The 14277-nt window shown below is 31.5% G+C and overlaps 1 protein-coding gene across 1 annotated transcript in view; it reads right to left on the bottom strand.

Annotated features, from left to right (window-relative positions):
• Positions 1–13316, bottom strand: part of LOC131074039 (homeotic protein knotted-1) — a 29937-nt gene extending 16621 nt beyond the window's left edge. The window contains exons 1-3 of the mRNA XM_058010588.2: positions 11902–13316; positions 11266–11382; positions 11030–11153 (exon numbers count right to left, since the gene is read on the bottom strand). Of these exons, the coding sequence (XP_057866571.1) occupies positions 11030–11153; positions 11266–11382; positions 11902–12582 (922 nt within the window). The 5' untranslated portion in view covers positions 12583–13316. The remainder of the gene's footprint in view (positions 1–11029; positions 11154–11265; positions 11383–11901) is intronic.
• Between the last annotated feature and the right edge of the window lie 961 nt (positions 13317–14277).

Genomic DNA, 14277 nt, shown 5'->3' with positions numbered 1-14277 from the left:
TAAGCCGATTCGATTAATGGCGAACATCTACATACCCACTGAGATAATAGAAATACCAACGCGGTTGTCAGACAGAAAAAAATATTCAAAACTGAAACATACCATTAAAAGAACAGGAATATTACGTCGACTTCATAAAGCTTTGTCTGTCTGGCGCCCTACGTTCATTACAAAAAAAAAGGTACAGGAAGAATTTTTCGAGGCAAAGTGGCAGCTTGGAAAATCATAATAACTGTAGCAAAGTATGCACTTCGACCTAAAGTTAGTATATGTCGAAAGTAATGCAGAAAGGAATCGTCCGGCATATCTAAGTCAGTTTGAAGTTGTGGAGTAAAAGTTAAACAGGAATCTTCTTTTACTTCTCCCTTTTGTAGTTTTCCAGTTTTACTTTGTAAGGAACAACACCTTTCAGGGAGATTGTAGTCAGAATGAGCTACAGATTTCTTTTAAATTTATTGAGTCGCTGATAAACAGTACTCATTCTCGGTTTCCACAGTCTCTGTTAACAAAAAATAACCAGTCATTTCACAACGGTAAACATCTTTGTCCTCCCACCTCCCTTTCATGACTGAAAATTAATAAAGATGGTAATAAATTTCTCTCGAACAGGGAGCAAGCTTGACAGTATTCATTCAAACCCCAAAAAAGTCCATAACTCAACCAGATCTTAAAATTAAAGCTATTGAAGAGTTTAGATCTCATCAAAAGCACAGACAACACACTAGTTATCACTATCTCTGCTGACAGGAATATTTTAATTTTAAACCCTTTTTGCAGGCAGCTTCGATGGGTTTTTCCTTCTATGTATAGCAGGTTTTAACTATGATTTTATCATTTCATCAATATGCAAGGTAGATAACTACATACGTACAATAAAGTCTATCAATTTTTTATGAAGATCATCATCATATTCAGACTGACATGCAACTCACAACTGAATAAAAAGTCGAGCTATAATTATTAAAATCTGGTGTAATCATAAAGACCAATGGCTCACCATCTTTGGAAGTGACAGGATAATAATATATATGTTATTTATAACAGAGAAATCTATCAAAAGCGTTTATTTAATATAGATTAAGAAAAAGTATTAAAGCCAAGGAACGAGCTACAGATTTTTATCAGATTTGTGATTTAATTTACATTCAGAAGTTGATTGGTTCAAGACCCTGGAACACTAGTCACCCTGAAACAATCACATAGATTTGGTGAGAAAATCTATGGCAATCATGGATCAAAGTTTCTCATCTTCCATCCGAATATGAAAAAAGAAGATTGTTTGTGTTATGTAAAAGGTAATGAATCGAGGATTTTTGAGCAATAGGCTGTAAATCATCTGAAGAACTTGCCTTCATATATTATAATATTTAATTAGATTGTTTTTATATTTTGTATAATTTTTTAAATCTTAGGAAAAAATTATTATTCATATAGTATGTCAAAATCTAATTTAATAATTAAAGATAAATTTTGATTAATAAAAATAAAAAAATTATTTACCGTTTATTAATATTAATGAAATATAAATTTATTATTGACTGTTTAACGTTTAGAATATATATTTTACATACAATAAAATATATAAATTATATATAATAAACCTGCGCTAATTCTCAATGGTATTGACATTGACATTCTTTTTAAGGTATATCTATGGGCATATATCAGGACTTTGATAATTCTCAAGATTTTTTAAGTTGATACTTAAATTAATTTCTTGCACATAATTTTACTTAATTATTGGGACATGTTTAGTCATGGAAATAAATGTTCATCATTTTTATTCTATGATAAAATGTTTATCACTTTTTTTCATGAGAAAAGATTTTTGAAAAATTATATATATTTGTAACAAATATTCATCATTATTTGAAGGTATTTGTTAATATATTTTCCGCGTCTTTTTGTTGAGCTCTTTGATCTTTCCTTTTTCTCATCAAATGATACTTTTCAGAATTGAATTAATGTATCTTACATTTAAATAATAGTAGATCAAATTGAAGTAATTCACATATTTATATATATTTCTTAAATGTTAAAAAAAAAAGTTATCCATATACCATATACTTCTGCAATTACTATATCAATTAACTGAATTACTCTCAGTTCCCCTAATTGTGCACATCACTCTCGCTTTTTTCTTCCTTTTAAGTTTGATTTGAAATAAAACATGTATAAAAGAATTAAATTCAAAGCATACTTCTGAAATACTCCCAATTCTCTTAATTGTGCACTAATTCTCATATCATTCTCACTTTTTTCTTCCTTTCAAGTTTGGTTTGAAAGAAAATATGTTTAAGAGAATCTATATATTAAGCATACCACTAATATACTCTCAATTCCCTTAATTGTGCACTAATCCTCACATCGCTCTTATTTTTTCTTCCTTTCAAGTTTGGTTTGAAAGAAAATATATATAAAAGAATTGATATTTAAGCATACTTCTGAAATACTCCAATTCCCTTAGTTGTGCACTAATTCTCACATCGTTGTCACTTTTTTATTCCTTTCAAATTTGGTTTGAAAGAAAATATGTATAAGAGCATTTATATTTAAGCATACTACTGAAATATTCCCAATTCCCTTAATTGTTCACTAATCTCCGCATCGCTCTCACTTTTTTCTTCCTTCCAAGTTTGGTTTGGAAGAAAATATGTATTGAGGAATTTATATTTAAACACACCCCATATTCTATATAAATGTTTTGTATCAATCATAATGATTATATTTCAAGAATTTCCAAGCACACAACTTGAAACTTGCCCCATATATATATATATGACAATTACTATTTCAACCAACTGAAATACTCTAATTTTTCATCGTGCACTATTCTTATCATTCTCACCATTCCCCTTATAGACTTGGAGATTGAATGAGACAAAAGTATACAAAGGATCCTATATTCAACCAACCTCGTACTCTAATTTCTATGATACAAAACACAAGAACAATGCTCAATACAAATGCACAATCAAAGGATTTTCAATATCTCCCTAATTTTAAAAAATGTATAGCACCCTTCTTATAAGGATCTCAATTTACATTATTACATCTATTCTTTCTTTTTTTATCAATCATAGCCGAAGTGGTATTTGCTTTTGACTAGAGCTATGAACCAATGAGACCACATTTTTGAGGGGCCTCATCCTCATGTTTGTTCAGGAGCTAAAATGATATAATGGTTGCATCCATATTATTAGAAACATCTTCATGACGATAGAGTAGTTCCTCAATACATTATTTTCACAAAATTTGATATTTGTCACACTCAAAGTATTAGACAAAAGGCCAATACTTTAAATAATTTCTTTAGATACTCAAATCAAGCATTCAAATCCTCTATGAAATTGGTGCACCATGAGATCTTCTCTTGTTGAAACATTAAGGATTTTTCTCTACTAGCTCTTGTAGGCATTGCTCTAAAATGAAACTGAAATGATATAATGGTTACATCCATACTATTTCAAGCATCTTCATGATGAAATATTAGTTCCTCAATACATCATTTTCACATAATTTGGTAATTGGCCTTTGACGGATGGCCAATACTTCGAATAATTTCCTTAAATACTTAAATCAAGCATTCAAATCTTCTTTGCAATTGGCATGCAATGACATCTTCTCTAGTTGTAACATAAAGGCTTTTTCTCTACTAGCTTATTTATATGGACAAACTTCTATATAATTTCTCAATTAATGCACTAGATCTTTCTACAAGGTAGATAAACAAGAGTATTAGAGATGAAATCTATACAACATACTTATAGTCCATTTAGTAAGAACTTCTTTCCTTGAGGTTTTAACATTGCCATAATATGTATCTTTACTTTGAAGGTAGGATCGTCCAATTTTCATTGTACTTGTATAGTTTCATGAACCAATTTTGACCTTTTGTAAACATTAATATCATTATCATTATCTTATCTACCCTTAAAGAAGAATAACTATCAATCCTTTACATGGGATAGAAACTATATATTTTATAATATACTTCGAAAATTTTAAATAAGGATAAATATATGAAATATTAAACAATGAAGAGAAAATAATTATTAATTGAATTTAAATATCAATTTTATGATTCATGGTTGATGAAATATTTCATAATTGAAAGAGGAAATTTGAACAACATATTCATAATATATCTTGTTACCAAATGTTAGTGTAAATGTTATATTACATTGTTAGTCATGGACGGTTATACAATTGGAAAGTGTATTCCTTTCTATAAACCTCACTATTGTTCGCTATTCTTAGATGAATAAAATATATGAAAGATTTTGCCCATTTCATATGGTATTAGAGTGCTAATTGTTATGTAGATACGCATATCAACAACCTCTATGAGTTGTAGCGAAGATGGTATGAAATTGAATGAGAACGGTGTGGAATGTAAGAAGGTAGAAATGAAAGATATTGATTCAATTAGCCATGGGATAGACATGGGAAATTTTTGTGGAAAATTCTTGTGCTTGTGAATGATGAATATTGACACAATGGAGATCAGATATAGCAATGGCTATACATCTATACATGTACATGGACATGCATGCATGCATGCATATATGTGTATATGTACATAAAAAACACATACATATATACATATATGTAATATATGTATATGTGTATGTATACATGTATGCGTATGCGTATATGTATATCTATATGTATATATATGCGTAAGCATATACGTATTTGCATATGCATATGTATGTGTGTGTGTGTGTGTATATGTGTATGTGTGTATATATGTATATATGTATATTATTAATTTTTTTAAATTATTCTACTATCCTACGAATTGACAATGATATCCATTTAAAGAACCTTACATAAAATTAAGAATTATATCTCCCATTATTATAATGTTTCAACTAAATACATTCTTAATATCTTGTGTATAGCTTTCAAGTTCAATTTTTTTTTTTAGACATTTCAATTAAGAAGAGATCAAGGATTATATTTAAGTAACTTTTTGATTTAAATTTACAACATTCCCGCTCTAACTACTTATCCTAGCTTCATACTAGTTTTCTATCCAATCTCAAGGATTATATTAATTTCGATCTTGTTTCTTTTTTCAAAGCACCCATATGTACATGACCTCTCTAAGGATCATTTACGTTTGCACATTAACTCTTCTAAGAGGGCTTTTTAATTTGAGTTCCATGGAGGGATAAGGCACTATCCAAAGTTAAGTGGTTATTGACATTACAACCATAAGATGGTGAATGGGAGTGATAATTTAGGGGTGTTGATAACTGCTACTAAATGGATTGCTCAGTGATCCCACTCCAACTCCCAACCTCACATGCTAGATCATAGTAGTGGAAGTCTTTAGTATTTAATGATTATAGTAAAAAAATCTATTGCTCTATAATATATAGTCTAATGATCATTTTATTGAAAAATCTCTTACTTCTTCATTTGAGCCACCAGACTTTAATAATGTTACAATATTGAAATTTCATAATTCATAATATCACTAAGATTATTGAAATTTTCATATTCATAATATTTATAATAGTGTTGCTCCTAGAAAATAATTTTTTTATTCAATCTAAACCTCTCAACACCCCATTCATGTCGATATTCAATTCATTTCATAAAAATATACTATGCATCCAATTACAAGTATACAAGTTAAATCAAATAGATATTCTTGAATTGATAGAAACCATTCAAAAAATTATTAAATACTTTAAAGTGCAAAATACTAGAAAGTGAAGTGCACAATATTTAAATGACTTTAATTTAGAATATAATAGATAATTTATAATACTTCTATTTATAATTTCTCAATAATTTAGAAATTTAAAGCAGCTTTAAACTATAACTTATATAAGAGAAATACACTACAAAATTCTGCTTCAATTTAAATAATGCTCTATTATTTAAATTGTATGATTAAATCGATGACATTGGAAATTTTAAGTCAATTGTTGATATGTTCTTTATTCTCCTCCATTTGTTTCCTCCTCCTTTGTTCCACTTCAATTTGGAGTTTTACTTATTGTTTGCAATTTCATACTTGTTTAATATGTATTTGCTCGATAATTGTTAGAGCATAATTATCAACTGGTTTTTCGTTCAAGATACTGAATGATGAAATCAAAGTTTGAAAACTTGGACTCGCCACGAACTCGGTAAACCAAAACATTGGACTCAGACTTGGACTCGTGAAAGACTCGCGAAAGACTTGACAAGGACTTGGCAAAAAAAACCACAGTTATACAAAAAAACATAAAGAAATTAATGCATTTAGAGAACAAAAGAGCCATAATTGAAACATTACACGTAATATGATCTCCAAACACTCAATAATTGAAATTTCATCATTCATAATCAGTTTCAAACTTTAAAATGTATAATAGCAGCATAAGTTTATAAATGTTTACAAAATCACATATAATGATAGGTCTAGATCTTGGGGGAGAGAGGAGAGACTGAGATAGAGAGTGGTAGAGAGAGGGGATAGAGGAAGAGTGATAGGAAGATAGATAGGTCTAAAATTCGGGGCTAATATGGTGAGTGAGATAGGGAGGGCGAGAGAGAGCTAATAGGAGCCTACTGATTACTAAAATTTGACTAAGTTTGAAAATTTAAAAGATCTTCTAAAAAATAGAATTTGCATTATAATTCCTACAGATCTGAAACCACTCACAAACATCCTGCCAATATATACATGAAATATAACTTGAAGTATATACTTAAATGTTATATTTCATGTATATATTCTAATGAAGAGAATGTGACTGACTTGAAAAAAAAAAGATTTAGATAACTTTTTGACGTGTTTCTAGGTTGCACGAGTCTAGTTAAAAGACTCGCAAGTCTAAGCGAAAGACTCGTGCAAGTCAATTAGAAAGACTCACCAGGCATGGTGAGTCGACTCATGGCGCCACTGGACTCGCGAGTCCACATTAAATTGTTGGTAAACAACATAGAACTATCTTTTCAATTGGTAAATCTAAAAGAGCTACATAATCTCTTTAGCTGAATCATATGAATTTGTGGTCTCTTTGAAACATCTTTTTTGAACAAGTCAATATTTTCTAATTTTATCGATGATTACCCAAGAAAAAATTGGGTTTATTGCTTGGCTGCAAAATTAGAAGTTTGTAGATCTTAAGAGGTTAGGTGAAAAATAGAGTGGCAAGTAAGTAAATCAAAGTATTCAAGTGAAAATTTAATCAGTTCTTATTTTTCTTCAAAGATCATGAAATGAAGAGAGAGTTCACAACTTCCTACACTCCACACCAAAATGGATATGTTGAATGAAAGAATATGACCATTATTGAAATGACAAGAAGTACGAAGAAAGAAAAGAATTTGATAAAAACATTTGGGTAGAAGTAGTGTATACAACAATATATCGTCTAAATAAGAGTCACGTAAAGAAATTAAGGGATTTATTCTTAAACAAGCACAATCTAGAGTTAAGTGTTGATCATTTGATAGGAACATTGGATGTGCTTCCTACACACAACCCAAAAGGTTAAAGGTTTAAGATAGATGATAAAGGCCTAAAATGCATTTTCATTACGTATGAATTAAAAACAAAGCGTATGATTGTATGATCCAATAAGTGAGAAACTAGAGATAAGTGATGATGCATTTTTTAATTAAACTACACAATACACTAAAGAAAAGGGAAAAACAAATTGTGAATAATGTAGTCGATGACAAACTTGAGTCCCCAAGTGAGGGATTTAGGAAAATATCATAAATATCAAAGGAGGATAAAAGAGAATCATCCATCAACTCTTATGTTGGACACAGATTCTAAAAAAAATGACAAGGAGGTCACATGCAAAAAGTGAACTATGATTTCTTGACTCCAAATCATGGGAAACAAGAGGTCATAGACCTTCAAGAAATCTCATGGAGAAGAAAAATGGGTTCAGATAATAAATAGTGAGATAAACAATTAAAAGTAAGGAAATTTGGGATTTTTTACAAAAGCCTCTTAGTACAGGAAGTTGTTAGTATATAAAATTAAATATAAATCTAATGTAAGCATTGACAAAAATAAGGCAATATTGGTAGCTAAAAGGTACACTCAATATTGGTAGCTAAAAGGTACACTCAATAAGGTGGTATTGATTACATTGAAACATTTGCACCTATAGCACAAATGGGTACCATTAATCTAGCATTGGCTTTAGTATCTCGGTTTAGATAGTTCATTAGATGGATATCAACAATGCTTTATTGAACGGTTTATTTTAATAGACTCAAAAAAATGCCCTTACTTCAACATAGAATCTAATAACTAATAGACATGAATGAGTTTTATAAGGTTTCAATCCTAAATTTACATCTAAAATAGAACTTAAGAGTCCTAAACTAAAATTGAAACAAAAGAAACACAACATAAGTTTACTTCCATCTAAGTTAAACAATTAGCTAGTACTTAAGTTGCATTATTAAATTAATAATGTCAATAAATATGAAGTCAATTAGCTTGTACAATCTTTATGCTCCTCCATTTGTTGTCACCTTCTTGGTTCATTTGGCTTCTTACTTGTTGCTTCAACTTCATACTCCTTTATTGTGTATTTTTCCCATATGAGTTTTAGTTTTCAATATAACTGTATTTACATATTCATTGTAATATGTGTAAATTTTGTGTAGTAGTATTAATAAATAGATTAGCAACTCCCATATCAATTTTAGTTTTCAATATAATTGTATTTACATATTCATTGTAATATGTGTAAATGTTGTGTAGTAGTATTAATAAATAGATTAGCAACAGAGAAGTACTACATATAGCTACATCCCTTGTAATTGCTACTTCCAAATTTGGATGGTTTATCTATTAATTTTTGTATAAATCAACAAAAAATACAAATTGTTGAAGAATGTTTGTAATAGTAAAATATATATAATATCATTGCTTAGCTAACATTATAATCAATATTCTTCATTATAAAGTAGTTATGATTTACCATTTGTTTCTAATCATGAAACACAAGATAACCTTAAATCTTATAAAAGCATATAGAGATTTTGACAGTCTCAGACATGGATTGATTCTAAATTAAATATTTTTCATATTAATATTAATTACTTTTCTATATATAGTTAGGGGAGGAATTTTTTATTTTTAAACATTTTTATGATTATAAGATAAAAGAAGTTTGACTCATGTATTTTATCTTTATTAATTTTTGACTCACAATTTTGTTTCTATTATAATTTATATTTGAAATTGTTTATTTTTTAATTTTTTTAACAGTAAAATACCAATTTAAAAGAATTACAGATGAGATATAAAGATATGATTTATTTTTCTTTACTTTCTCTACAATACACTCTATTCCTTATTTTCCGTTATACTATTAAATTCACATAAATTGATTATTTTTCCTACACATCATATTTTTTATTAATTTTATAACAAGGAAATGTGAAAAAGCCTGTCATATGTAAAGACTGTATAAGTAGAAGCATAAAAGGTTTATAGGAGGATAGTAAAATAAAAATGATTATTATAACAGCCTGGGAATACCATGCCATCGATAAGTACTCTGAAAAGGCAGAGAGAGGACAACAAAAACAGAAGTAACAACAGACATAAATGTGAATGAATAACTTTGAATTTACTGTGAAGGGCCTTAGAATTGACAGTCATCTATAATTGCTCTACTGCCATTATTCTGGCCTTAGAATTGACATTGTCATCTGTAATTGCTCTACTGCCATTATTCTGCACCTTGTACTAAAAAATTTCGTTAGCTATATTTTGAAATTTTCATAGCCTTTAATAGTTTTACTTGCACTTGTTCTATATGACAAAGGAATGCAAAGATTCTCTACTAGAATAGTTTCAAAGATCCATCATAAGGAAGACCTAATGAAGCAGTTCCAGAATAGAAAGCAAGCTCAAAGTAGTTATGGTCTTTTCTGTTTTCTAAGTTACAGAATGGTTTGTCAACCATTGTTTCGATCGGGTGTTCGAATTAAGCTCAAACCCATCTAGCATTAGAGATTTCATGCCAAGAAAGTGAAAAGAACAATTAAGGATACGCACCAGTGGGTATATAGTGGCAATGAATCACTAATTTGATAGTCTATTTTTTCTCTCAGATTTGAAAACGAAAAAAAATAAAAGCATAAGATAATGACTGTGCCCTCCACTTTTCAAATCCCAGTTGAATTTTATTACAAATGTAGATTTCATCGGTATGTTCAAATTTACCAACAGAAAAATCAGAGTTAATCATCACATATTGGGCTTGTTCACTAGAAAAGAATATTGTCGGCCTTTTGAACACCATGGCAACAACAAAAATTTTATGAAAGCGTATCCTAAGAAAGTTTTGGGCTCCACAAGCAGCTCAAAAAGACAGGCAGCTCACGAAAATGGTGGTCGGAGAGGATTTTCAGATCAATATTATGGATAAATAGTTTCTGACATCTTGTTATGGGACTTACAGTTCAGGGAAGAAGACCAAAGAACTCTACCTGAAAGAAAGATTTAGTGTATATTAAAATAGATTAGTAAAGGCCGCTGTTATTACGAGTTTCTACAAGCAACAGGGATTTGGGATTGCTTTACCGCATAGTAGCTTGGCTAGTGGCTATCTTATTGCTTTACTTTTCATTTTAATATTTCCTGTAGAAGTTCGTCCTTTTGCATGGTGGGTTGATGGCCAGTAATGTTTTCGTGAGCAAGTGGGTTGAGCAATGTGATTCGTGTTAAAATATTCTTTTGGTAAGATTTTGTCACGGACTGATTAAAATGTGGGAGGTCTAAAGAACAAGAGAACAGATTGTACATTCTTTTATGAGGATAATCAATATAATTTGAAGGTGGGGCAGTTTAATGGAGTTATTTGGGGGAGGTAAGGTTTCACAAAGTTAAGCTGTTGATTTTTTTTCAAGATTCATGATAGAAGAACAAACACAGAAAAGAACTTAGAGATGTATATAGGTATGCCAACTGCTTGATCTCATAGATGAGATTAAAATTCTTCGACTCATTCATTCATTCAAAAGAAAGAACAGGAAGTCGTACCTGGAGGGAGGCTCATGCCTAATGAATTGAGTTGAGTTTCCATCTTGTTTATAAACATCATGGCTTCTTTACATGTCTTGGAGAGTTCTGCCTGGTGTTTTCCCAACATTTTGCTGTAGGCTTCCTGTTAGATAGAAAACATGCAGGCTAAGAAACTAGGGTTCTCCACTATTTCTCCAATTTCATTTCCAGATGCTTTGGCAATATAAGAACTCAAATAACACTTAAAATTTCACCATGAATTGATCTAGCTCGGGATCTGCTCCTAGACTTATAGTCGGAGACCTTTTCCCATGTAAGTTGCCCTCAATCATCTCGTCCAACAGTGCCACCACTTCAGGTGAAGCTCCACTCTGAACAAAAACACACAGTCAAGACATCACAATCATGGTGAAACTGAACTAGAATTGAAAAATAAGGCCACTTATAAGGTTCAGCATAATCTGTCTAAGAATCAAAGAAGATCTTCGAAATTTATGTAAAAGACATCGAAAGATATCATCATGGAGACAGTTACCAACTAAAGTTTCCTTCTTTCTGAATCAGGTATAACCAAACCAACTATTAGTTTCATCCCTTACTTCACCTTGTGACACTCCATTAGGAAACTAATATAGTACATATCCTCACGGATTGTGCAAACTATATGACTTTAACAGTGTAATCTGTCTGAGAATCAATCCCATTGTTGGAAAATTAAGTAGCCTATAATCAGATAGATATAACTGGCATATCTATACTTTTAAAGACGCAGAGAGATATCATTATGAAAACAGTTACCAACTAAATTTCCTCCTTTCTTTTGTGCAGAATCAGATAAATATAACCAAACCAAACCAAACCAAACTATTAGTTTCTTTCCCTTACTTTACCTTGTGACATTCCATGTAGGCTGCCAACAAACGAGGATAGTGAGGATGGGCTGCTATTTTGGCCTTGGTTGTATCAATGGATTCCTTGGGGTTATTGTTATAAGTGGGAGATTCACTCTCCTCCTCCATTGAAGTCACAATGGATTCTTTGTGCTGCTGCTGCTGATGATGATGATGATATTGAGAGAGAGCTCTCACAACTAAGGAAGGCTCCGGCCAGAATGGTCTTCTCCCCCCTCCACCGCCGGCGGCGGCGGCTATGGCGGCTCCTTTTCTGTGCAATTCCAAGTGGTTTGAGTGTATCTCCATTTTGACGGAGGACAAGGACGAATCTGAAAAGACCGGGGGCTGTTCATTCATCACCAACTGTTCAGTTTGGAAGTGACCACCGACAAGATGCTTTGAATGATGATGATCCACTCCACCATTAAATATGGCTGCGGCTGACAGAAGAGCTTCAACATGACCATGCCCATGCCCATTGTTGTTGTTATAGGACGAAAAGGCCGAGCTAGGATGAAGAGGAAGAGGTACACTCACACTCATCATACTTTCGCCATTTTGCTGATCTTGTTCTTGTTCCGTCATAAGCGCCATCATAGAACCACCCACTCTTAAATCTCCATACTCCAACCCATAAAAACCACCACTTTGATTAATGCTCATATTCATGTCCTCCATAGCTGCTAAAACCCAAACCAAAGCCAAAAGCCCAATCCTCCTCACTCATCACCACAGCGCCGCCATTGCACAATTCACAACAAACCAGAATCACCACCACCACCACCCAAATCCAATCTCCAAAATTCAAAACCAGTCATAGAGTTCTTGCTTACTCAATCAAATACTAATTGTTTGTTTTTCAATGTTCTAACAATGATTCTCCCCTTCCCAATTCCAAAAACCCACCACTATTTCACTTCCATCCATAGCTAATCATCACCATCTTCATCTCACCCAATTCCAAACACCCACTCACTATTTCACTTCCATCCATGTATCTAATCACCATAAACAAAAAGTACACCCACGCCTCCCATTCCTATGTGAGCTCATTTCCTCATACTGCTAAACATTCTTCAAACACTGCCTCCTGTGAAACAAAATACTTCCCTAGATCTTGCCTGCAACGTACCATCGATCAGTTGTATTAGTACGGTGATGTGTATGGAGTATGATGAAGAAGATCTAAGGAGTCTTTTGATAGATCTCGGTTCCAATCCAAGTACAGGAGGAGCCCGGAATGTTGCTCAAATTTTCTCCTTTCTTTCTTGCCTTGGACATAGAATAGGTAAGGCAGGCATTCATTAAAAGCTCTATATCCATTCCAACATGCTCTCATTAAAAGTGGTCAGATCACACAATACGCTTCATTCATCTCTGCCCACGTATGCATGGCAGTCCTAGAGCCATACGATAGATAATACTAGACCCTAAGAGATAGACCATTATTTTAGCCTTGCCCCTACACCGTATGTGGACTAGGTTAAAAGAAAAACCCAGAACAAAAAATATCGTATGGTAAGCGGTCTGCGGTCAACAAAATATTTCCCACAAGGGGTGCGGTCACGTGCAGCAGACAGAGATGGCAGGAAAACCGTCCCTAGGAGGTACTGGGCGGCCCACCGGACCGGCCGGTCAAGTTGCTGACGAACGGAGAAAGATGGTCACCGGCCCGAGAGTTTCAAACTAATCATACCTGTCAAATGAAATTTGTTGACGCTTTTATTGCATGCTTAATTTACGTTTAGTAAAGTTGTAAAGTGAGGTTTTTATCATGGTTAAGAATTTGTAGAGGATTGTGAATTTTTATTGGATGTCATTTCTGGGTATTATTTTAATCTTTATAAAATTATTTTTTAATTTTTTATGGTGATATATTTCAAATATTTAATGTATAAAGTAAAAGTAATGTCAAAGTTCATTATAAGAAGACAAAAAATGAATAATGGGACACTCTAATATAATGGTCATACAATAAAGTTAAGTGTTCAAACTATACATGTTAAAATTGAGTATTATATTGAAAAGAATTTAATTTACAATAAAATATTCAAATTCTTTTAACTTTTGTTATATATTTATATTTATAGTCTTTTTTTAATTTAAGTCTATTCAATAAAATATTTTTTAATTTATGAACAATATATAAAAACTACTAGAAATCAAATTTTAATGATTGATATTAATTTTTCACAATTTATGTTGAAATAATAAGATTGTTTTTAGATTTGATGTCTATGTTGTTTGCATCAATGTTTTAATCATGTTCTTCTCTTCATGATTCATTATGTATGTTTTTGGAATCAATGTTTCAATCATGATTCATTATGTATGTTTTTTGCATCAATGTTTCAATCATACTCTTCTCTTCGT

The sequence above is a fragment of the Cryptomeria japonica genome, chromosome 4 (genome assembly GCF_030272615.1).
Source record: "Cryptomeria japonica chromosome 4, Sugi_1.0, whole genome shotgun sequence".
Lineage (NCBI taxonomy): Eukaryota > Viridiplantae > Streptophyta > Pinopsida > Cupressales > Cupressaceae > Cryptomeria > Cryptomeria japonica.
The sequence above is the reverse complement of the archived record's forward strand: the minus strand, read 5'-3'. Positions and strand labels throughout refer to the sequence as shown.